Genomic DNA, 25,201 nt, shown 5'->3' with positions numbered 1-25,201 from the left:
GAAATATTTTGTGTGCACTGTTATTTAGGGCAATTCTTGTGGTAGGTACAATAATATGAGCAATTTTGTATTGACGTTCTTACTTTGCCAGCATTATTCGATCTACATTCCAAATAGGCTGGATGAAAAGCTGAAAGGTGGCACCATTGTATAAGTATTTTTTGGTCTTGACTTGAGCAGGGGCATAACTATAGGGAATGCAGAGGATGCGGTTGCAACCGGGCCCATAAGGCTTATCTTTCCCATATGGGGAGCCCTGTACTATGACTTAAGCATTATAGCTGAGGGCCCCGTTAAGGATTTTGCATTGGGACCCAGAAGCTTCACCTCTGCTGAGCACTGTTTTTTAAAACAATTCGGAAGAGTCATTTGAGCCACTAGCTCTGGGTTATGAATACACAGATTTGTTTTCTGGTTGTAGGAGAATAAATTATTTGATCTCAAGGCAAAAAAAAGCAATAATTAATGGCTGAAAAATACTTAATTGGCTGAAAAGTACTTAAAAGTAAAAGAATACATCAAAACCGTTTATAGAACTGAGATATTGTGCTCACCTCTGGATCCTGCAGAAAGCATTCTGCTTGATGAACTTTCCATATGTCTCAGGCTTGAGGATTCCATCATGCTGCTGCTGCTGCTGCTGGAATGCATTTCCATAAAGGACGCTTCTTTCATTGAAGACATACTTGCAAATTTGGTTTCGGAAACACTACTGCTGCTCACACTACTGAATGAGGCTTCTTGTTTGGAGGCAGACATGTGCATTGATTGTGCAGCAAAGCTTTCTTGTAAGCTAACCTCACCAGCAGCTTTTAGAATAACCTGTTTTGGAGCTTCTTCAATAAGACCTTCAAAAAGAACCAGAAAGAATGTTAATCCAAGGAAATACATAACGGAACAATGCAAGTAACTAGTTCCTTATCAAGAACAGTTACCATCAGAATACAGTCTATGAAATGCTAATGAAACTGTGACATTACCAAACCTCAGAATATTCATCAGTTAGTCACTAAGTGAGGTCATGAAAAATACATACTTGATCCAGCTCTCGGGGTACAGACATAAAATCCAACTTTTAATAAAGCACTTTTAAAAGTTCGCAACGTATAGGGATGACTAACACCAATGTGTTTCAGAGCTCCACGCTTTAATAAAACTTGGATTTTATTTCTATACTCTTAGCGGGATCAAGTTTGTATTTTTAAGGCTAACACAGTATTTTAGTTTTTCAGAAAAAAACTGATATGGACAACAAGGATTGGTGAACTGTGAAATAAGTTGGCGCTATACAAAAAATATTATTATTATAACATCATTATTGTTTATATATACTGCTTCCACATAATGTTCTGTAGCTTTCTGCACTATAAGCATTAAAAGGGTTTTCGAGTAGTTGATTCCGAGCAGCGAACCTTGTCAACCAGCTGACTGAGTAGGTTGCAGTGCTCAGGTGAGCACTGCGGCCTCTTCTCAGGCTGGGAATGTCATGTTGGCCTGAGAGCAGCTCAGGGGCATTAAAGTGAATGGGATTGGGCTTCTATATTAGACAGGGCCGCTTTACAATATACAGTACTGAGCCTGGCATGGACTGAACTACTCACAAGTACCACTATCACTTCAATTAGCTGAATGGCGGACTCCTGCTGATCAACTTTTGATGGCCTATCCTTAGGATAGGTTATCAATAGTTTGGTCCTGAAAACCCCAATTTAAAAGTTAAATTTAGCACAATTGGCCCAAGATTGGTTACTGCAATTTTTTATTTTTTTTGCATACAGTATATCCGCTTTTGAGAAGGTAAACCAAGTGAATAATAATAATGAAATACTTACGGAGAACATTTAATGATGCAGTAGCAGAACACTGTCCATGGTAATTTTTGGCTTTGATGGTGTATTTGCCACTGTCTTTCTCAGTTGCGTGCTGAATTTCAAGAGTGTATACATTCTTAGATCGGGACACTCTGATGTGAGATGAAACTGAAATCTTAAAGATAACAAAATGTACAATTTAGAAAAACATGTTATGACTCGGTGGGCAGCAAACTAAGAATAAAAACTCTTACTTAGAAAAAAATATGAGTTTTTGAATTTTTCATTTCAGCTAGTGCTACAAAAAGCAATACATATCTGATATTGTCAGAATCAAGCTAAGAGTATTTTATACAGTGTATAATATAAAAATGTATCAGTTTGTGTTAAGGTCCATTTAGACGGGACGAGTGTCGGGCAAACGATGCCCAACACACGTCCCCGCACGTACTCGCTCTTGTGCTCCTTTTTGGGAGCTAGTATCACTGGCTCACAGCGTGCAGGCTGGAGGAGATTTCTCTCCTTGTGCTTCCCTACCCTCTCCATTAACTTAATATAGCCGCCGTTCAGTACAGAACAGCTGCTATTTACACTGAACAATGATCGTTCAGCTAATCGGCCATCGTTTATGCAGCATATATGATGGACGATGAGCAGATCGCTGATCTTCAGTGTAAATAGCAGCCGTTCAGTATAGAACAGCCGCTATGTTAAGTCAATGAAGAGGGGCGGGGGAGAGCAAGGAGAGAAATCTCCTGCAGCCTCCTGCCCCCCTGCTGGCCGCTCTGTGAGTGAGCCAGTGATACTAGCTCCCATGCAATAGCACAGGAGCAAGTGTATGTGGGGACGAGTGTCAGGCATTGTTTGCCTGACATTCGTCCCGTCTAAATGGGCCTTTACTTTTACTTAATTTTAAACAAGGGACTAGATTTCATCCTTATTGTTCTGTCTTATTATTTAGGATGGCTAGGATAAATAGTTACTTACCAGTACATTGTCTTTAAACCATTCAACCTCAGGAGCTGGATCACCAGTTATTTCACATGTGAAGATAACATTCTGACCTTCATTTGCATTCTGGGACTTAGGTTGGCAAAGAAATGATGGTGCATTTGATAAGTCTTTGGCTAATGTCAGATCAAATTGGCATTTGACAATTCCTTGATCTGTTCTTGCTTCACAGGTAAGGATCCCTTGATCTTTACTGCTGACTTTTTTGATGGCTAAAGTTTGATCATTGCCAGATACTCCATATCTGTAGTCTTCAGAGTTTTTGAGCTCATATCCATTGAGCACCCATTTTGCATTTGATGCCCCTGGAATGTTGGCCTTCAGAGTGACTTTCTGGCCTTCACCAAAACTGATGTTACTGATGGAAGTTTTACTTTCAGCGTGAAAGCTTTTGATTTCCTCTGAGGCCAAATCAGTTTTAGTAATTTCTTCATGAACTACAGCCTTTGATAAAGATGTGGATTTCTGAGTAGATTTCATGGATTCAAGTACACTGGAAACTTGAGAGAAGACATGTCTAAATGTCTGTCCCACAAACTGCAGGCTGGTCTTTGACATACCTCCTTCCCCAACAATTTCACAAATATATTCACCTTGGTCAGCTTCAGAAATATTGTGGATGTTCAGCTCATAAGTCCCACTAGCAGAGTAGTGGAAGCTAAAATGAGCATCTTCTCTAAGCTTCTTGCCATCTTTAAACCATGACACCTCTCTACCGTTAAGCAGTGTGCTTTCAACTACGCATGACAGTTTCGCTATGTCATGGCTAGCCACAGCCTTCAAGTTTTGAGCAATCTTTGGAGCTGTAACAGCAGGTAATTGTACTTTGTCAGCAGGTGATTTGGCAGCTGACTTTTTTGGTGTAACTGTCTCTGGAGACTTCACTCGTCGAGGTGATTTTACGGATTCATGAGACTTTTTGTGAGACTCTGGAGATTTTACTCTGGCTGGGGAGGTAACGCCTTTCTCCGCTGCCTTTGAACGTTTAATTGTCAAAGTGAAGTGTGCTTCTTGCTTTCCTTCAGAATTTTCAACCATTACTGTGTAGCTTCCTTCATCAGACAGCTTAACAGATGTAATTTCAAAGGTTGATCTATACTTTGTTGAAGAAATATGATGGCGAGCGGATGAGACAATAGACTGTCCAGCAAGCTGCCATGTAACTGTTGGCGTTGGCTCACCATCATAGTCACATGAAAATCTGACATGCTCACCTTCAGACACTGTCACAGATTGTGGTTTTGTTAGAATTTTTGCTGGATCTGAAGACTTAAATTTTCTATGCACAGATCTTTCTTCTAGTGCTCTTGATTCTGAAGCTGAGACTCTCTTTTCTTCAGATGCATAAGCCTCATATGTTTCTTTAGATTCTCTTGATGAAGTTATTTCTGATCTAACTTCTCTTCTTGCAGAACTTGCTTCAATTTCAGAAATTTTCTTAAATGATGAAGCTGCATAGTCCTCTGATTTAAGGAGTTCAGGGAATGCAGACCTGAGCACTGAATCATCCTTCCTTTTTGGTACATAGGTGGTATAATCTCCTCCAGAAACATCAAGTGTAGCATAGTCAGAAGTCTCACCTTTGTAGTTTGTACAAAGTGCACGGTATGTTCCACTATCTTCAGGCTCGCAGTCAATAATTTCCAGAGTCAAAACTCCACTGACATTGGAAATATGGTACTTGCTACTCTCATGAATTTCAATACCATTGTGATACCACTGAATTTCGCCAGTAGGTTTTGACTGCACATTAAGAATGAATCTAGTGTTTTGGCCAATGGGCACACGATGTGATCGCATTCTCAAAGTTATGCGAGGAGCATTGTCCAGCGTGAAAGGCTGTTGTGTCAAAACCTCATATTTCCTTTCTGAAGTCTTTTGTGTTTTTAGAGCTGCTTTCATCGATTCATATCTTGAAAAAATATCAAATCTTGCTGTTCTTTCGAAACGTGAAAGAGATCTTTCACTGGAAACAGGGCTAGGAGATCGAGGCCTGGTTCTTTCAGGTGTAGGAGATCGTCTTTCTGACACAGCTGGTTTTGAACGAGGCCTTATTAGTTCTGACACAGGACGCATAAGTTCAATGTAAGTTGGTGAAAGTGATCTTCGTCGGCCCAGTAATCTAGTTACTTCAGGAGATGTTTGTCGTATCTGTCTCGTGACTTTGCTAACTGCTTCTTCAGCTTCTTCAACATCAGTTATTTCAGTTATTTCTCTTTCCCTTCTTGCCCGCAGTCTACTTTTTTCTTCCTTCTCCATATATTGAAGATCGCTTGTGTACTGAGAAAGCCTCTGAGATGTGCTGTATGGGCGAAGTAATTCTTCATCTTCTCTTTCGTCAATGATTCTTTGCTTTTGTTTTGGTGGTTTATATACAGCTCTCTCATAACGGTCTCGGAGGTCTGCATAGCTCGTTGTTACTTCCTCTTTAGTTGGGATGTGGTAGGTTGAATATCTGGTTTCTGCCTCCCTTCTCTGCTGTCTGCTCACTTGAGCTTCTGCTGAGGCATATCGAAGAGTTGATAGTTCAAATCTTGGAGGACTGCGACTGGGAGGAGAAGCAGAAAAGCCAAGTTCCAGCTCTTCTTCTAAACGTAGCCTTTCCTCTTCAACTCTTTTCATAGCCAAATAGTCATCAACTGAGAGAAGTAGATTATCATCTGAAACATCCCCAAGAGAGCGTCTTCTTGGTCTGTAATAAAGTTCATAATCTGGGGATGGTGTACGACGACGAGCAGGCCTAACAGTTTCTAGATCATCCTGTGACAATTTTGGAATACGCCATTTAGGTTTATATTGATCAGTCAGACGTGGCAGTGGCATTACATAGAATTGCTCCCATCTTGAAAGACGAATACGTTTTGGACGTTTCTGAACAATACGCTCAAGAGGTCCTGGCATTTCGTAGTGATCTCTCAATTTCCTGTACCATTTCATTTCAGACATTGGTATAAACTTCTTAATGGATTGATCTTCTTCCAGAGCATGTACCCGTGCTTCTGGTATTTCATATGGCATGCGAATTGCTCTTACTTCTTTCTTCTTCTCCTCTTTGGTTATTTCATATTCTCCCTTCACAGTTTTTGTGCTTACAGCTGGTTTGTACAAAATGGCAGCTTCCCTCAAAGCTTGTTGGGCTACTGGAGTTAGTGGAACTTTATCAGTACCAGCAAGGATTTCTGCCATTCTTATAGTTTTGTCAATCTGTTTTTGAACATGTACTTTACGCTCTTCTTCAGATTTATACTCATGCTTGACATATCGCATACGTTCGACTTTCAGGTGTGCTTGACAGCTTGTTGATCCTGCACTATTTGTAGCAGTGACTCTGTAGTAACCTGAATCTTCTGGAAGGGTGTCCCTAATGAAAAGTGCATAATAATCAAGACCTTCATGAATTACTTCAATGTTGGGACCCAGTGCCAAGGCCTGACCATCTTTTTCCCACACCAGTGTTGGCTTTGGAGTACCAGAAACTCTAATTTCGAAGCGGACAGACTGACCCTCTTGACATTCAGCATTTGCAAGCAGGCGTTTAAACATTGGTCTTAAAGTACTGTCTGCTGCTGCTGGATGGGGAATGACTGTAAGCTTAGCTTTGCAGCTGTCTTCACCATATCTGTTCTTTGCCACAACTGTATATTCAGCATCATCGTCTGTGGTCAAGTTATGAATAATCAACTGGTACAATCCCTTGTCAGATTCAAATGTATATTTCTTGTCATCCTCACCAGGTTTGATTTTCTGACCTGATTTAAGCCATGTAACATGTGGGTCAGGATGGACTGTAATTGTTACGCCAAATCTGATATTTTCACCAATGTAAGCTGTGCGATTAAACAGAGGTAAGGTGAACTCAGGTGGTCTCTCCAAAAGTCTCATGGCATCAACTCTACGTTTCACTTTCTTCACAGTTCTGCATCTGTAGTATTCGTATTGCTCTCTTACACCACTGACAAACAGTTCCCCATATGAACTGTCCTCACCGTAGTCATTAACTGCTTTGCATCTGTAGGTGCCATCATCTGATTTTCTTATATCTTTAACATAGATAGAGGCTACACCTTCATGATATGTGATTTCATACTTGTCATTGTTTTCTAATTGACGGATGCCAAAGTACCAAGTGACTTGTGTAGATTGATCAAAGTTTTCAATCTTGCATGAGAATTTGGCGTAGTTTGCTTCTTCTCCAACAGCATGTGCTATCTGTCCAACCAGTGGTCCAATTTCTATTGAAGCAACTTTCACCTTAGCAACTGTAACTCCTTTCTGGGACCTAATAGCACCACCGCAAGAAATGCGAGCAACCGAGACTACGAAATTCCATTCCTTCTTGATCAAGCTTTGATAATATCGCCTGTGTCTTAATGTCTTAATTACTTTTGTGCTTATCTTTTCAGTCTTCTGTTTCAACCATGCGTGTTCAAGAGCTTCTGCTGCAGTCATGCGAACCTTTCTTTCTTTTACCAAAAGTCGGTCTATGAAATCCATTGCTTCCAAGCTGATATCTTTAAAGGATTCATCTTCAAAGTTGTATTCAGCATTGATAATGTTTTCAATAGTCAGTTGGTTTGTTTCAGCAGCAAATGGATTGACTCCACTGAGCAATATATAGACAAGTGTACCAAGAGACCACATATCAGTTGCAGTGCTAACCAAATCATGTTGGTGAACTTCTGGTGCATAGTACTCTGGGGCAGTGAACTGAATTCTAAAGGTGTCTCCAGGTACTAACTGTCTTGCTTGACCAAACTCAGTAATTTTGATAGTTGAGCTTCTTCTTGTTGTATATATGATATTTTCTGCTCTAATATCAAAGTTTGCAACACTGTTTGAATGCAGGAAAGCAAGACCTTCACAAATCTGGCGAACATATGAAACAATTTCTCTTTCACTAAGGTCAAATCCTGATGTACTAAGTCTTTCAAATATGTCAACACCAGATATGAACTCAAAGATCATAACAAGTTCCTCTAGACTATCAAAGGACTCATAGAGGTACAAGATGTTCTTGTGGCGAGCAATGTTAAGTATAGAAATTTCTTTCTTCACTGCAACCTGATCAGTGCCTTTAACTTTTACAAACTTGGCAAGGAATGTTTTCTTTGACTCATTCTCAATACAACGATGAACAATTCCAAACTGTCCATGTCCAAGCTCTTCAGCGATGGAGAACCTTTCATGAAGCACTTTTGTGGAAGAATGTGTTGCTTTTGTGGTAGAAATTTCTATTTCTGAGACTTCATCATCATAATTCAACATTCTTGTTTTGTCTTCTTTGGTAACAACTGGATCTGTTGGGTCAGATGGTTTACTCTGTCCAAACTTATTTTCAGCTATTACTCTGAATTGATATCTTGTTTTGCCAAATAAGCTAATCACGGTATATCGTGTCTCACGAGATTGTCCAACTCGAATCCATCTCTCAGCTGTAGTGGCGCATTTCTCGATGATATAGTTAATAATTTTGCTTCCACCATCAGTTGCTGGGGCATTCCAAGTTAGATTAACAGAATCTCTGGAAACATCACTGACAGTAAGTCCTCTAGGTGGGTCAGGAACATCTGCAACATCTAGTTCTACTGTCTTCTGATCAATTCCAAATCTGTTCTTTGCACAGACCACATAAAAGCCAGCATCTTTCCTGTCCACTCCATTTGAGAACACAAGTGAGGTGAATGACCGGGTAACAATAACTTGATATTGTCCATTGTTGTCAATAAGGTCCTGTCCCTTCTGCCATGTAATAACAGGGTCTGGTTTGCCAGTGAATGGGATTTTGATGCTGACAACTTCACCCCTCAAAGCATGAACAGCACCCATTCCTTCCAGATGCTTAGGCAGATTAATTTTAGCAGGAACTACATTAAATAATAAAAAAAAGAGAATAGGCAAGGTTAGTTTAGTGAATAACTAAAGAACGTACATAACTAACGCTAAAAGACAGTTAAAAATTGTGTTTACCTTCCACATCCAAGGCAGCTGTAGAAGAAATCGACCCTCCTTGGTTGGTTGCTCTAATTTGGTAAACTGTAGCATCATCTTCAAAGACATTTGTGATAACAAGTTGATAATATCCACCCTTAAATTCTTGCAGCTTCACCTTTTCTCCATCTGGAAGAATCTCTTTTCCTTGTTTAAACCATTTAACAACAGGCTTGGGATGGCCAGTAACTTTGCAGACAAATGTAGCTGTGCTCCTGTATTTAACATTTAGGTTTCTCAGTTCTTCCTTAAACTGTGGAGCACGAATTGGTACATCAGATTTAGGAACAATGGGGTCGGATATTTCACTCCATTCACTTTCACCTCCAAGATTTTCACATTTAACACGGAACTCATATTCAAGATCTTCAATGAGAGCCATAACAGAATACACGGTTTCATGAATTTCCTCTGTTGTCACAGAAATCCATTTGTTCTGCTTCTTCTCACGTTTCTCAAGATAGTAATTTGTAATCTTTGCACCACCATCACTGGCTGGTGGTTTCCATGAAACAACGCAGGAATCCTTTGTGATGGCCGTAACCACTGGTTTAGCTGGGGTCCCTGGTTTTTCTGCAATTTAAGATTTGAATACTTTAGTAACACTTTTCTACTCTTAAAAATAAGTTGCTTTCATATGCTATGTCTGCTTTATCTATTACGGCAACTCTACTCACCAAATGGACTCTTGATTACAACAATAGATGGTACTTCCAAAGGTTCACTGATGCCATATAAGTTCTGAGCAGAAACACGGAAGTAATAGCCAGCATTTTCAGTTAGATTAACAATGCGGCATGTAGTTCCAGAAATTGCAGAAGATACTAGCTGCCACTCTTCACCTTCCTTAGCTTCTCTGCGTTCCACTACATAGTTAGTCACCATTGATCCACCATCATCTTCTGGTGGCTTCCAGCTGATTACAACTGAATTTTTCAGTAAAGCATCAACAACTATTGGACCCGTGGGTTTATCTGGTTTATCTGTGGAAAAAGAGACATTTTTTTAAGTTTAATTATATTTCACACAGTAAGACTCAAAATGATTTCATTAACAGCCTTGTGTTTTACTAAGCAATAACATACCTTGTATTTCAACATTAAGAACTGTGTCAACTGTTCCAAAAATGTTGCTTAGTTGCACCCTGTATTTGCCAGCATGAGTCTTGTGCTGCACATTCTTGATGACAAGGTGGGTATAATGTTCCGTATTCTCAATGGTGATATCTTCAGAAGACTTCAATAGTTTTTTGCCATAGAACCATGTAATTGCTGGTACAGGACGTCCAATATATGCCACATGAAGGCGAAGAGTTGTGCCCACTGCTCCATAATATTTCTCCTTCAGAGGGAATCCTGGATGAAATTGTGGAGTGGCTTCCAAAAGTAGTTTACCACTTGTTTCAATTTCTCCAGCATCATTAACTGCAACACAACTGTAGAGTCCTTCATCTTCCTGCTCTTCAGTCAAGACAGTAAGTGTGTGAGTACGCCCATCTGAGGACATTTTGTACTTGCGGCTTTGTACCAATTCTTTGCCAAAGCGATACCATTTGATGTCAGGCAATGGTCTACCAACGATCTGGCAGGTTAATTTGCCACTTTCACCTAATTTGGTTGTGACTTCTTTTATTTCTTGTCGTAGACCAGGAGCTTCCCCAGCTGTATAAAAGAAATTGTAAATGAATTTTGGCAACCAGAACTTGCTACCTTACATAAATTTACTGCACTATACAGTAGGCAAAAATTCATTTCAGTAAAATACTGTTTATATAAAACTTACAGGTAAGTTTAGTTTTCACAGTCACTGCTGTTCTACGAGGTCGGCTAATTCCAGTTTCATTTTCTGCAAATACTCTGAATTCATACTCAGTAGCTTCCAGTAGGCCACCCACAGTGAACTGCCTGTCCTTGATGCGCTCTTTATTGCATTTCTTCCAGGCGCTGTCTCCAGACTGTCTGTATTCAACCCAGTATCCAAGGATCTCTTTACCTCCATCGCACTCTGGTTTTTCCCATTGCAATGTTATACTATCCTTTGATACAGATGTAATTTCAATGTCACCTGGTTGGCTTGGTTTGTCTGTTAAGTAAAAAGGATAATTGTATTTTTCCCACATTCTTTATATTGGTTATGGTAAAACATTTTATCAAATATTTGATACACTTACCAAATGGATCTTTACAGACAACCGAGTCAGATGCTGGGGTTGGCTCGCTGAGTCCTATATCGTTTTGTGCAATGACACGGAACTGATATTCAGCATCTGGAACAAGTCCAGTGATGGTATACATAGTTGTGGTAATTTGTGTCTTATTGTGTCTAACCCATTTATCTGTGGTTGACTCTTTGCGTTCAATATAGTATCCTGTGACTCGAGAACCACCATCATCTCTAGGACGGGACCAAGATAAGCTGACTGAGCTCTTTGTGACATCCACAATTTCTGGTGGGTTGCTTGGAGGTTCTGGTACATCTGTAATTTAATAAGTACAATGTTAGCACATATATATTATAATCTATAACATTTATTAACATGATTTACAACTTTTATATATTCTAGAAACAATTAATACATACTGAGTTGTGTCTTTGGTATAACAGGCTCCTCTGATTTTAGTGAGCGACTAACACCAAACTGGTTTTCACATGACACACGGAAATGATATTCTACATTTTCTTTGAGTCCCTTCACAACCAAAGATGTTCCTTTCACACGTGAATCAACTGTACACCAAGCGGTCTTTGGTACTTCTCGTCTTTCCACAATGTAGCCAAAGATGTCAGAGCCACCATCATCAGCAGGAGCTCTCCAGCTTACTCTCACAGAGCGAGCCTGGATGTCATCATATTCCAGAGGTCCTTCGGGAGTATCTGGGCTTCCAATAACTCTGACCTTAATGTAAACTGCCTTTTTGCCACATTTGTTTTCAAGAAACAAGTCGTATGTTCCAGTGTCCTCTCTGACAGCATCTTTGATGACAAGTTCAGTGTGAGTCTCAGAAGTTGCGATCATTGCTCGTGAGCTTACATCTCGGCCTTCCTTAGTCCATTTACATATTGGGATGGGTTTGCCTTTTATTGGTATTGATATTCTAATTGCACTGCCTTGTCTTACAACAAGACCTTCTTGGTATTTATCATCCAATTCATAATCAGGATATGCTGTAAACGAAAAAAAAAAATTACGCAATTAATTTGCAAATGTTTTCATTTGAATTTATAATCTTGTCAAATGGTTATTTCCCAGTCTTACCAAGCATTTCAGTGATTTTAACAGTTCCTGGAACATCTGCTGGTTCTCCAGGTCCTCCAGCATTGCATGCCATAACACGGAATCTATACTCTGCTCCTTGTGGTAAGTGAGTAAGGGTATATTCACAGATTTTAGTTGGCGTTGTATTGCATTTAGTCCATTCAAATTGGTCAATCTTTTGCATTTCGATTAAGTAACCACTGACTTTAGATCCTCCTTCCTCTTCTGGTGGACTCCATGCCAATGAAACAGATGTTCTTGTTGTATCAGTAACTCTTGGATTCTGAGGCTTGGCAGGAGGAGCTGTAAAATACAATTGAAAATATATCAGTTTAGGAATTTTATTGTAAGATTGTATACCACACCCTTTTTATGGACCATGATTACTCTTGCTTAATAAAAGTGTTGTCATATCACTTATTACGGCATATGGATGTCATAGAGGAGGATGTTGTTCTTGAAATCCTCTTCTATTAGCCAAAGTAGAATACGACTACAAATCTGCCTCTTCCTTTGGAGTACTTAATGTAACCCTGTATTACAACTACTTGGATGGTTCACATGTAATGCTACATTTTCTCCAACTGGGCAGCCACGTTACAAACACTTCATACAAATAATTTTTTTCACTTCATTAATGTAATGTTTTTTCTATACTTCACAAAGAAACTACAAAGCATATCAAGCAACTTAAAAAGTATCTCTTAGCTTAACATACCTATTGGATCCATAGCAACTGCAGGTTTAGAAGAACGACTTGGTTTTCCAACACCTCTGGCATTTATAGCTGTAACACGATGTTCATATTCCAAGCCTTCAATAAGTCCAGTAGACCGATAGCGTGTCATTGTCACGGGCACTTTATTTGCACGGACCCATCGATCAGCTCTGACCTCTTTGCGTTCTATAATATAACCAACAATCTGTGATCCACCGTCTTCATCTGGTTGGTTCCAAGTTAAGGTCATACCATCACGTGAAACATCAAACACCTGTGGAGTCTCTGGTGGTCCAGGAATGCCTGAAATAAGACATAATGTACCAATGGTCAGTTAGCCATTAGGAATATAGCCCAACTCAGCATGTGTCACACAAATAAGTACCAATTTATTCATTTGGTGCACTTTTTATTAGTTACTTGAAAGTTTTTAATGTAATAAAAAAAAAAATCTTGGTATTAGTATATGTACAGGATATATGGAATGTACTTACTTATACTGCTCTTGCATTCCACAACTTCAGATTGTAAATAGGAACCAATGCCAAAGCGATTTGTAGCAGCCACTCTGAACACATATTCAGTGCCTTCAATGAGTCTTGTGAATTTGTATAATGGTCTTGTAACAGACTCAGAAACTGGTAACCATCCAGGACGGTGAGCATCTCGTTGTTCCACAACATAGCCGCTAATCGTAGCTCCGCCATCCATCAGTGGTGGTTGCCATGAAACAGACACTGATGTGGCATCAATTTCATCAATAGAAATTGGTCCAACAGGTGGTCCAGGCTTGTCTGTTGCCAAGAAGAAAATGTTAATTATTTAGATAGAAATAATCTCTTGTTTTTTTCTGTTTTAATGAAAAAAGAGCTGTACTCACCAAGAATGATAACTTTAATTGTTTCAGTGACTGTTCCACTTGTATTTTTAAGCTCAAGTGTATAATCTCCAGTATCATTGATAGTGGTTTCACGAATGGTTAGTTTGGCTACTTTATTCACAGTTTCAATCTTAACACGGTCAACCTCCTTTATCTTGGATCCTGCAAAGAACCATGATACTGCAGGGGGAGGACGACCATGAATTGGTAATGCAAGCTCAATCGGTCTGCCACATGGTACATGCACTGTCCTCTGAGGAATTCCAGCCAGATCAATGGAAGGCAGCACTATGGAAAGAAACAGGGTAAGTCACAAAACTTACATAGCTCATAAACAAAGTCAATGTAATGAATTGCATTTGAAATGATTGTTTTACCTTTTTGGTCTTGAACAGTAATTGCAGTTACAATCTCTTGTGGTTCAGAAACACCCTTTTGGTTTTGTGCTCTGACTCGGAACAGATACTGTTCACCTTCATTTAGTGATGTAACAGTGTAATCAAGTACTGTTGGTTTCAAATTTGCAACTTTCATCCATTTGTCTGTTCCAGCTCTACAAGCTTCAATAACATAGCCAGTTAGTCTGCTGCCACCATCGTGTAGAGGTTTCTCCCATGCCAGAGATACTGTAGATTTAGTAACATCAGAAACCTCCAGTCTTTGTGGTACCATTGGGACTTCAGACACTAACATTGCATCAGCTGTTTCACAAGGTTCACCAATTCCATACATGTTTTCTGGCAAAACTCTAAAGTAATACATCAGGCCTTCTACCAGACCAGTTATTCTGTAAATTGTCTTATTACATTTTGTAGTTACTGTCTTGAATGCTCTCATGGCGGCTTCACGTCTTTCAATGATGTAGTTATTAACTGGGGCTCCACCATCCAGTTTTGGCACATCCCAAGTGATTGTGACTGAATCTCGGGAGACTTCTTTTACCTTTACTGAGGCACAAGGGCCTGGAGAATCTGGGGAAAAAATATGATATGTTGCAAATTAGAAGCATATTTGGTATTAATTGTAAAACCATTCAAAATTTTAATTAATTGTGAAAGCACTGGTACTACTTTTTAATTGTGTCTTACCATAAACCTTCACAACAACTGTTGCTGATTTCTTTCCAGATTGGTTGACAGCCTCAATAATATATTTTCCAGCATCATATCTGTTCACCTTGTCAATTACAAGTAAGGTATAGCTGTCTGTAATATCAATGATGGCTCGGCTTGCAAGATCAACACCTTCTTTTCTCCATGTGATTGTTGGAATTGGTCTTCCAGACACAGATACCATGAGACGCAAAGAGCAGCCAGCTCTGACTGTAACAATCTTTTTAAGGTCATCAGCCAGCTCCAAGTCAGGGATTTCTAAAAAAAATACATGTAATTAATAAATATCATGAAATATGCATAGAGTATCCAGATTGATTTTTGTTTTCTTCATATACATTACCTATTCTTTCAACTGGCTCAATTTCAGCTGTCGATTCACTAAATTCACTTGAGCCATTAGCATTTATAGTTGCAACTCTGAAGCGGTATTTTATGCTTGTCTTTAAACCTGTCACTGTAAACTCTGGGTTTCTCAGGAAAGCAGCAGTATATGGTCTGTACCACTGTTTAGTACCTTCGTCTTGCACCTCAAGAATATAACCTATGATATCAGAGCCTCCATCATACAAAGGCTTAGACCATGCCAAGCTGATACTCTGCTTAGTTGTGTCCACAACTCTTGGAACAGATGGGGGTGCTGGAGTGTCTAAAAGCAAATAAAATCAAACATTTTATTTCAGCAACCTCACTTTAAGTGTACATTTACCGAAGTTACAAGTTTAGCATGTTAAGGTTTAATTGCAACTTCTGGTGTCCTAAAAACAACCATTTAAGTTCAGATTAAGGTAAGAGTTTCCACAAGTAATCCTTTAAATATCTAATTTGCTCCTTTATTTTTAATTCAATATTCGGTTTGGTACTTTGTAAATGCCTTACTATTATATATCAAAAGTTTTGTGAAATCTCTTAAAATACTTACAGGTAGGGTCTTTGCACAGGACATATGGAGATGATTCACTAGGTTCGCTGTTTCCAGCTGCATTAACTGCACTAACACGGAATTGGTAGTCACTGCCTTCCAATAAGCCAGTGATCTTCAAGCGTGTGTCATAAATGGTGTAGTCTCTGTTCACTCTTGTCCACCTCACACTCTTCTTCTCCCTTTTGTCTACAATGTAGGTGCTGATTTCACTACCGCCATCTGATTCTGGTTTAAGCCATTGAATAATGACATGCTCCTTGCCAACTCCAACAGCTTCAGGTGCACCAGGTGGTGAAGGTATAGCTGTTAAAATATGAATGATTTAGTATTTTTCAAACATTTCCTAAAACACTTTCCAGTTAACCAGTGGAATTCGAATATTCTACTTACTGAATGTATTTCTAGCAATGATGGGTTCAGACTCAATTGGAAGACCTGGTCCATACTTGTTAACTGCTCTTACACGGAATATATATTCATTGTTCTTTATCAACCTGGTTACATTGCATGAAAGAGTCAGGCACTCGGGTTCAACAATAGCCCAGTTGAGACGGCTGGTTTCACGTCGTTCAACAATGTAGTGAGTTATTTCAGCACCTCCATCTTCTTGTGGTAGATTCCATGCAAGGGTGCATTTCTCTTCTGTAACTCTACTGATATTGATTTTGCCTGCACAAGCACCTGGAGAATCTAAAAAGGAAAATAACAATAATTGTGTTATTAGATCACTTTTTATAGAATGATTTTGTTCAGTACAGCTGATGGGATTCTATATGGACAGACTTACCAAGTACTTTAACAAGCACAGTAACAGACTTTGTTCCACTTGCATTTTTAACTGTTAGAGTGTATTTCCCAGTATCACTTCTGTCGCAGAATTTGACGATTGCCACGGCACGCTTGCTCGTGTATTGTAGAGAGATTTTCTCACTGAGTTCCAGTTCTTTGTCTCCCTTTGACCAGAACACTTTAGGTTCTGGTTTGCCACCAATAGATGCATCAAGTACAAGATCAGAACCTGCTCTCACGGTAACAACATCTCCTTGTAGTTTGCTGTCAAGTTCCGCTTTAGGAGGTGCTAAAGTAACAAAACAGATGCAATTATTTTAATGATTGAATGAAAATTAAAGTAGTTGGCGTGAACTTGCATTATTTATTACATGTTATCATTGATTATGTTTGAAAGAAAATAAACATCTATGCAAGTACTCACAATATTCATCTTTGCAAGTAACTGCACCAGTGGACTGTGATGGCTGACTTATTACACCAGAGGCATTCTTGGCAAGCACCCGGAACTCATAAACTTCATCTTCACTAAGAGCTGTCACATTGAAGAAATTTTCTGAAACCGTCGTGTAGTTACATTTCAGCCAACGGCCGTCTCCAGTATCGGTGTATGGTTTGCGTTCCACTATATAACCCACAATTTTGCTTCCACCATCATAAAGAGGAGAAGACCAGCTCAGCGCCACTGAAGATCTTGTAACATCTGTTACTTCTGGTCTGCCTGGTGGATCTTTAAACACAAAGAAGCATATGGTGTTAGAACTGCAGATTGTGTGAAATACATAAAATAGAATATTTTCATCATATGTACATCTAAGGTTTTGACATCCTGCACATGCCTCAAAAGTCTATGCTGAATGGAAAGTAAATTATATTTTGAATTAATATATTTCAGCTATACAGTAATCTATCAGAGCCGATGCATACACAGTGAAACTACCACCCAACACTGCATTGTAAAGTAGTATTCTATGGGGTGTTATTCTCAAAGAATTTTCCCAGTACGCATAATATATGGTGGATCTGAAAATTTGCCACAGGAAGTATGATCTGGATGAGGCATTGATCTTTTCAAAGAGGTGGTCTTTTGCAGAAGTTTCTCTGTATTATGCAAGTTTTAAAATAAGTATCTGAAATAGCAGGGTACAATTTACTCACCAACTGGATTCTGAGCCATTACAGGTCTTGAGGCTTCACTGGCTTTGCTGATGCCAGCAGCATTCAAAGCATATGTTCTGAACTGATACTCCAAACCTTCAACCAATCCTGATACTTTGTAATTGCAATCAAAGCATGGGATCTTGTTATCCTTCACCCACAGGATGGTGTTACGTTCTTTCTTCTCAATCCAGTATCCTGTAACTTTGCTGCCACCATCATGATATGGTTCTTCCCATTTGATGCCCATGGCATTGGCAGAAACAGAGTATACTTCTGGTCTAGTTGGTGGGCTTGGTGGTACTATTTAAAAGTAATGCAAGATTATCCTGTTATATATATACAAACATTAACTATACAACATAACAATATGTATCAATATGAAATGTATCCTTACCAAAAGGATGTTCCGCAACAATAGGTGCAGATTCATGAGGCTTGCTGACGCCAAACCTGTTTTCTGCACTGACGCGGAAGGTATACTCCATGTATTTGGTAAGATGGGTAACTTTGATCTGGGTACGTTTTACACTGGAGTTTACAAGCTGCCAGGATGTTGTGCCAGATTCACGTTTTTCAACAATGTAGTTGGTGATGTCAGTTCCACCATTATCTTCAGGTTCACTCCAAGACAATACACAGGATTCAGCAGCTACAGAGGAAACTTCAATAGGTCCGGGGACAGAACCTGGTCTTCCAATCACTATTACTGTGACGGTGAATGTTTTCACACCAGCTGTATTTTCAAGTGTCAGGTAGTATTTTCCAGAGTCTCCTCTCATGCTGTCCTTGACAGTAAGGGTTGTTCTATCTTTTGTTGTCTTAATGCTTACTCTGTCAGTTTCCTTGAGTCGCATTTCCTCTAATTTCCAGGTAACCTTTGGTGCTGGACGACCACTAATTGGTATGTCAATTGTGAAATTGCTTCCGGTTTTGCAAGTGATAAGTTGTCTGGTGATACCACTCAAATCAGCTGTAGGCTCAATTTGTGGTTCCTTAATAATGACGGATGCGAAGGCTTCTCTTGGCTCACTGTATCCTGCATCATTCTTGGCACGAACACGGAACTCATATTCAGTATTTTCTATAAGATTATTAATTGTCAATGTTAAAAGTTTTGTTTGACCAGCATCAACCCAGTGATCTGATCCTTTCTGTTTCATTTCAATCAGATAAGAGGATATACGGCTTCCACCATCATGCTCAGGTTTAAGCCAAGCTAATGTTACAGATGACTTGCTTGTATCTATAATGTCTAATCTCTTTGGTGGTGCTGGCTCTTCTGTAGCGACAATGGGTTCTGGTGTTTCATATGCCTCTCCTAAACCATATTCATTTTCTGCTAAAACTCGGAAGTAGTATGGTTGACCTTGCAAAAGATCGGTAACCTTAATTATTTGCCTAGTGCACTTTTCACTGACTTCTTGCCAGCTGCGACGGCTTGCTTCGCGTTTCTGCACTACATAATGGTGAATACGTGCACCTCCGTCATTGGTAGGAGCATCCCATAACAAGTTAATAGATCCTCTTGTCACATCCTTGAATGTAAGTGGGCCTGGTGGTCCAGGGGAATCAAGTACCTTCACAGTAAATGTGATAGCCTTTCTGCCACCGTTGTTCTCTACAGTCATTGTGTACTTGCCAGAATCATATCTGTTACAGTCTTCCACTGTCAGGGTGCTGAATGAGTCTGTAGTATGAATATCAGCCCTTATGCTAAGGTCAGAGTCTGGCTTTGTCCAGATAGCAGTTGGTGTGGGTCTACCTTTGTATGCGATAAAGAGACGAATGCTTGCCCCAGCTCTTACAATGTGTGTCTGTTTAAAGTTGGCATCAATATCTATTTCTGGAGATGTTAGTCTATCAGTAGTTTGTACTGTAGCAGGAACTTCACAACTGTCTCCTTTGCCTGCTCCATTCACAGCAGAAACTCTAAACTTGTAGTTTTCACCAGCCTCAAGATCCACAATTGTATATTTTGTGGCTACTACAGCTTCTGCGTTCACTTTGTGCCATTCACCAAGATCAGCTTTGCACATTTCAATAATGTATCCAATAATTTCCATGCCACCATCAAATGCTGGTCTTGTCCATTCTAGGCTTACTGATGTTTTGGTAGTGTCACTGACTTTTACAATACTAGGAGCGCTAGGTGGATTTACAGGCTCTTTGCATTTAATTAGTCTGGATATTCCACTTGGTTCTCCAAGTCCTGCATTATTTTCAGCCACTACACGGAATTCATATTCATTTCCTTCAACCAGGCCAGTTACTCTATATCTGGTCTCAGTGATGGGCTTCTTGCTGGATACTTTAACCCATCTTAAGCTCTTCTTTTCTCTTCTTTCCAAGATATAGTGCTTTATTTCATTTCCACCATCAGATTTTGGTCTTGCCCATGTTACTGTAATGCTGTCTCCAGTCACATGAGTGGAATCTGGTACTCCTGGTGCATCTGGAACAGCTGTGAAACAAGAATAAAAGTATTATCAACATATTATTTCTATACTTATTAAAACTTATGTACCGGCCATCTGTTCAATTTCAGCTTCTGTACAGTTCTGACTTACTGTATTGTATCTGTGCAATGACAGCATCTGAGTCAAGAGGTTTTCCAACTCCAAACTTGTTAGCCGCTGAGATACGGAACTGATACTCATTTCCTTTGATTAATTTAGCAACTGTGTATGAGCAAGCATCACATTGGTCTGTAACAAGGGCCCAAGACAATCTGCTGGTCTCTCGTTTTTCAATTACATAATGAGTTATGGCAGCGCAACCATCATTATCAGGGGGATCCCACCACAAGGTTAACTTTTCGCCACTAATGTTGCTGAATCTTATAGGTCCACCAACTGGTCCAGGTGTATCTGGTGAAAAAAAAATAGACAATACCGAAACATCAAAAAAATGCTATTATTTGATCTCATTATATGTCATTTGGATTTTATGGAATTTCTGCATGAACATAAAGGATGTTGGAAATAATTGTGAAATCTATACATACCAAATACCCTAATTGTCATTTCGGCTTTCTTCGTCCCTGATGAGTTTTTGGCCTCTACAGTGTACACACCACGATGGTCACGTGTAGCATCTCTGGCATAGATAGTGCTATATCCAATTCCATTGTTTATTTCCATTGCAAACCTCTTTTCAATCTCTTTACCATCTTTCAACCAAACAACCTGAGGCACAGGTCGTCCTTTAATCAAAGCTTTAACTTTGATGCTTTCCCCAGCCTTAATAGCAAGTCCTTCAAAGTGCTCTGGTCCAAACTCAATGGTAGGAGCAACTATAAAAAGAAAATATTTTAAATAAATATTGAAATACAAGGAAATTTAACAGAATAAAATAATATAAATAAATAATCCCAACTAGTAAAATGAAATGCATACTCCAAAGTGGAGCATCTAGAGATGATTATTGCTATAGTTTTTAAACTATAAAGTATAGAAGAGTCGCCATGATAATGGGATATACATAGTATTTTATTACATATTATTTTCTTCTAGTCAAAACTTCTGAATAAAAATAACTACATGTGGAATTAACCACTTACCATCCTACTTTCATACTAATTAGAAAAAATAAAGCTAATGGCATAATACTTACTGCTTTCATCTTTTGTCATGATGAAGCCAGAAGATTGTGAAGGTGGGCTAATTGTTCCAACAGCATTTCTTGCAAGGATTCTAAATTCAAAACGGTCTCCTGGGCTCAGTCCAGTCACTGTATATTCACATTCAGAAACATCTGTAAAGTTGCATCTGAGCCAACGTTCATTGCCTTGGCGTCTTTCAATGCTGTAGGCCACAATTTTACTGCCACCATCACGCAAAGGTGGGGTCCATTTAAGTGTAATAGTTTCCCTTGTGACATCAATGTAGTCAGGTGTTCCAGGTGGATCTATAAAAAGATAATATTTTTGGTTAAATTAGGTTTTAGTAAAATTTATAAATAATTAAACATTTGTTCTCAGTGACTACACAAATCTTTTGCTGTACTTACCAACAGGAGACACGGCCAGAGTATGCTTGCTTGGTTCACTTACTGGGCCAAAGCCAGCAGTATTTTCAGCGAAGACACGGAACTGGTAGTCAAGACCCTCAATAAGCCCAGTAATTCTATGTTCACGATTGGATAGTGGTGAAGTGTTAACTTTTTGCCATAAGATGCTGTTTCTTTCTTTCTTTTCTACGTGGAAACCAATAATTTCAGAGCCTCCGTCATATACAGGTTTATCCCAGGAAATAGACATTCCATCACTTGTGATATTGTACACAACTGGCTTTCCAGGTGGTCCTGGTGGTCTAAATTGGTGCTTAGCAATAACATCAACAGAGTTAAGAGGTGGGCTGACTCCATATCTGTTTTCAGCACGCACCCTAAATTGGTATTCTGTTTCTTTAACAAGATTTGGAATCTTGAACGTTGTTCTGGCAACACTGGAACAAACCATCTTCCAATTGGTTTGAGAAGTTTCGCGTTTCTCAATGCTGTATGATGTAATTTCTCCTCCTCCATCATAATCTGGAGCATCCCATGATATAATGATGCTGTCTGATCTTATTTCATCAAATCTAATAGGTCCTTTTGGCTTAGATGGAGGGCCAAGTGTAATCACTGTGATTACATAGGATTTACGATTAACGCCATTATCAAGAATCAAAGTGTACTTCCCACCATTTTCTTTTGTGACATTTTTGATACTAAGGCTAAGTTTGGCTTCTGTTTTCTTAAATCTTACATGTTCACTTTCTTTCAGAGGAATATTGTCCTTTAACCAGGATATACTTGGTTTTGGTTTACCCTTGTAAGGCAACTCAATGTGTACATTGTGTCCAATACGAACAGTGATTTGTCCACCAAGTATTTCAGAGATATCTGCTTCAGGTGCAATAATATAATCTTTAACAGTAATAGGCCCAATAATAGCTCCATCACTCAATCCCTTCTCGTTCTTAGCTGAAACTCTGAAATCCATAACTGAAAGTTCCTTCAATTTGGTAACTTCAAGCACACATACTTTGCTTACTCCTGCATGTGACCATTCCTTTTCATCTTTCAGTTTGCTTTCCACTATATATTCACTGACAAGACTGCCACCATCGTAATCAGGTTTGCTCCAAGCAAGAGTGACAGATGTTTTAGTGGAATCTTTCATTGTAAGATCTTTTACTGGTCCTGGGATTTCAGATGCTTTCACGGGCTCTGTTGTGCTGCATGGCTCTCCTAAACCATTCTCATTTTCTGCAATAACCCTGAAAAAGTAGGCGGTTTTTTCTGACAAGTTAGTCATCTTGAAAGATGTGTGAGAACATTTAGTTGTAACAGCAGCCCATGCTCTCTTGGTTGAATCTCGTTTTTCAATAACATAGTTAGTGATTTCAGCTCCACCATTTATAAGAGGAGGTTCCCATACCAGTGTAACGGTACCTCGAGCAACATTTTTGATTTGTAGCTTCTGGCACTCCGCGGGGGTATCAAGCACTTTAACTGTCACAAATGTTGATTTTGGCTGGCCAACACCATTTTCAATGGTTAAAACATACTTTCCAGTGTCATTGCGTGTAACTTGAGAAATATCAACTAATGTTGATGATTCAGTATTCTGAATGTTATATCTTGGATCATTGTTAATGTTTTTATCTCCCTTTCTCCATGTTACGCTTGGGGCAGGTCTTCCTTTGAAGGGAATCATTAACTGAACATCTTCACCTGCCTTTGCAACAATGGATGTTCTAAGGGCAACATCCAAATCAATCTCTGGTTCCTCTGTAAAGCAAAAAAAATAAAAAATAATGAGAATGACAAAAAGCCTGAGACATAATTAAAGCTTCTGAAAATTGACCAAAAAATACATGTTTGAAAATATCACAACTTACCAAGTACGTCTTTGGCTTGTGCTGGTTCTGTCATCTCAATAGGCTTTCCCTGGCCAGCAGAATTTACAGCTGATACTCTGAAGTAATAGTTAATACCAGGTTTAAGCAAAGATACCACATATTCAGTTGTTCTGACTTCTCCTTTAGCACTAACTACAGTCCAGTCTTCATTATCTGCTTCTCTGATCTCCACTATATAGCTTGTGATTGGACTTCCACCATCAAAGACTGGCTTAGTCCAGTTAAGAGTAACTGATGACTTAGTACTATCCACAATCTTCAGTTTGGTTGGTTGCCCAGGTTTTTCTACAATAAAGTAAATACTTAATTAATATTGTTTATTCTTAAAATTTTACAGTGATTAGTGATATGCAATAGTATGAATGCAAGGAAAATGTGCTTACCAATTGGATCAACAGCTTTGTATAACTCGGAAGCTTCTGAGAATGGACCTTGGCCTGCTGCATTAATTGCACAGACGCGGAACTGATATTCACCCTGTTCTGTAAGTCCAGTTACTTTCTGTCTTGTGTCGCGAATAGATTCTTTGATCACTTTGAACCACCTCAAGCTCTTTTTGTCACGTTTTTCCAAATAATATCCGTTTATATCGCTTCCTCCATCTGCAGTAGGTCTACACCAGGTTACAGTCATAGAACTCTTGGTAATTGAGGTTGCTTCAGGAATACTTGGAGGACCAGGTGTAACTAAAATATTTTAATAAATTTGTTATTAAGGTATCCAGATCACATAACTTTAATGAAACAAGACTGCATATAAGACTATGAATATAACTTACCAAATGCATTTCTTGCTATAACTGGGTCAGATTCCAGAGACTCTCCAACTCCATATTTGTTTACACCTCTAACACGGAATATGTATTCATTTCCTTTAATGAGTTTGGTAACTGTTATGTCACAACTCTCATGCTTTTCTGATATCAAAGACCATACAACACGGCTGGTTTCACGTTTTTCCACAATATAATGAGTGACCTTTGAGCCTCCATCATCTGAAGGTGGTTGCCACATGAAAGAAATTTTTTCAGCTGTGACTGTCCTAAATTGAATAGGTCCTGCAGGTGAACCAGGCGTATCTGTAGAAAAGACAAGACAAAATCTTTATTAATAATCAAAACACAAAAAGGCAAAAAGAATAGAGTAAGACATAGCATTCAAGAAGTAGTTCTCTTTAGGACACATACCAAGTATTTGTACTCTGACACTTGCTGATGCAGAGCCCATGGCATTCTTCAGTTTTAATTCATAAAGTCCACTGTCGATTCGCGATGCCTCCTTAATGAGGATTGATGAAAACTCACTGCTGTGTTCAATTGACATTTGAGCATTGGTCTGTAGTTCCTTTCCATTTCTGAACCATTCAATAGTAGGCAGAGGTTTGCCAGAAATACCAAGTGTCAGTTTCACTGCCACACCAGCTTTGAACTTGACAAGCTCTGTATATTCTGGTGGCACATCTATTTGAGGTGCACCTATAGAAAAGTGTGAAAATATATAAAATTTGCATGTTAAAGACCTTGTTCACTGACAGAATGCAGTTCCTCAAGTAACTTATCTAACAAATTTGACATTCAAAGCTTTGTAACTAATTACATAAAATGAAGTTGGAAATTATACTGATTATCTTATATGAAGTCAGCTC

At 39.1% G+C, this 25,201-nt stretch overlaps 1 protein-coding gene across 1 annotated transcript in view; it reads right to left on the bottom strand.

Moving 5' to 3' along the window:
* TTN (titin) overlaps nucleotides 1-25,201 on the bottom strand; it is a 266,817-nt gene that overhangs the window by 2,455 nt on the left and 239,161 nt on the right. Inside the window, exons 286-315 of the mRNA XM_066577800.1 lie at nucleotides 24,744-25,031; nucleotides 24,336-24,635; nucleotides 23,941-24,243; nucleotides 23,537-23,842; nucleotides 21,660-23,426; nucleotides 21,264-21,557; nucleotides 20,656-20,943; nucleotides 20,219-20,518; nucleotides 18,046-20,112; nucleotides 17,649-17,951; nucleotides 16,915-17,220; nucleotides 16,489-16,779; nucleotides 16,092-16,391; nucleotides 15,699-16,004; nucleotides 15,120-15,425; nucleotides 14,753-15,034; nucleotides 14,042-14,635; nucleotides 13,665-13,952; nucleotides 13,279-13,578; nucleotides 12,785-13,087; nucleotides 12,067-12,369; nucleotides 11,391-11,975; nucleotides 10,981-11,286; nucleotides 10,593-10,892; nucleotides 9,896-10,471; nucleotides 9,488-9,793; nucleotides 8,790-9,383; nucleotides 2,799-8,686; nucleotides 1,833-1,986; nucleotides 555-848 (exon numbers count right to left, since the gene is read on the bottom strand). Of these exons, the coding sequence (XP_066433897.1) occupies nucleotides 555-848; nucleotides 1,833-1,986; nucleotides 2,799-8,686; nucleotides 8,790-9,383; nucleotides 9,488-9,793; nucleotides 9,896-10,471; nucleotides 10,593-10,892; nucleotides 10,981-11,286; nucleotides 11,391-11,975; nucleotides 12,067-12,369; nucleotides 12,785-13,087; nucleotides 13,279-13,578; nucleotides 13,665-13,952; nucleotides 14,042-14,635; nucleotides 14,753-15,034; nucleotides 15,120-15,425; nucleotides 15,699-16,004; nucleotides 16,092-16,391; nucleotides 16,489-16,779; nucleotides 16,915-17,220; nucleotides 17,649-17,951; nucleotides 18,046-20,112; nucleotides 20,219-20,518; nucleotides 20,656-20,943; nucleotides 21,264-21,557; nucleotides 21,660-23,426; nucleotides 23,537-23,842; nucleotides 23,941-24,243; nucleotides 24,336-24,635; nucleotides 24,744-25,031 (18,798 nt within the window). The remainder of the gene's footprint in view (nucleotides 1-554; nucleotides 849-1,832; nucleotides 1,987-2,798; nucleotides 8,687-8,789; nucleotides 9,384-9,487; nucleotides 9,794-9,895; nucleotides 10,472-10,592; nucleotides 10,893-10,980; nucleotides 11,287-11,390; nucleotides 11,976-12,066; nucleotides 12,370-12,784; nucleotides 13,088-13,278; nucleotides 13,579-13,664; nucleotides 13,953-14,041; nucleotides 14,636-14,752; nucleotides 15,035-15,119; nucleotides 15,426-15,698; nucleotides 16,005-16,091; nucleotides 16,392-16,488; nucleotides 16,780-16,914; nucleotides 17,221-17,648; nucleotides 17,952-18,045; nucleotides 20,113-20,218; nucleotides 20,519-20,655; nucleotides 20,944-21,263; nucleotides 21,558-21,659; nucleotides 23,427-23,536; nucleotides 23,843-23,940; nucleotides 24,244-24,335; nucleotides 24,636-24,743; nucleotides 25,032-25,201) is intronic.

This window comes from Eleutherodactylus coqui, chromosome 8, assembly GCF_035609145.1.
Source record: "Eleutherodactylus coqui strain aEleCoq1 chromosome 8, aEleCoq1.hap1, whole genome shotgun sequence".
Taxonomy (NCBI): Eukaryota; Metazoa; Chordata; class Amphibia; order Anura; family Eleutherodactylidae; genus Eleutherodactylus; species Eleutherodactylus coqui.
This window is presented reverse-complemented; position numbering and strand designations above follow the sequence as displayed.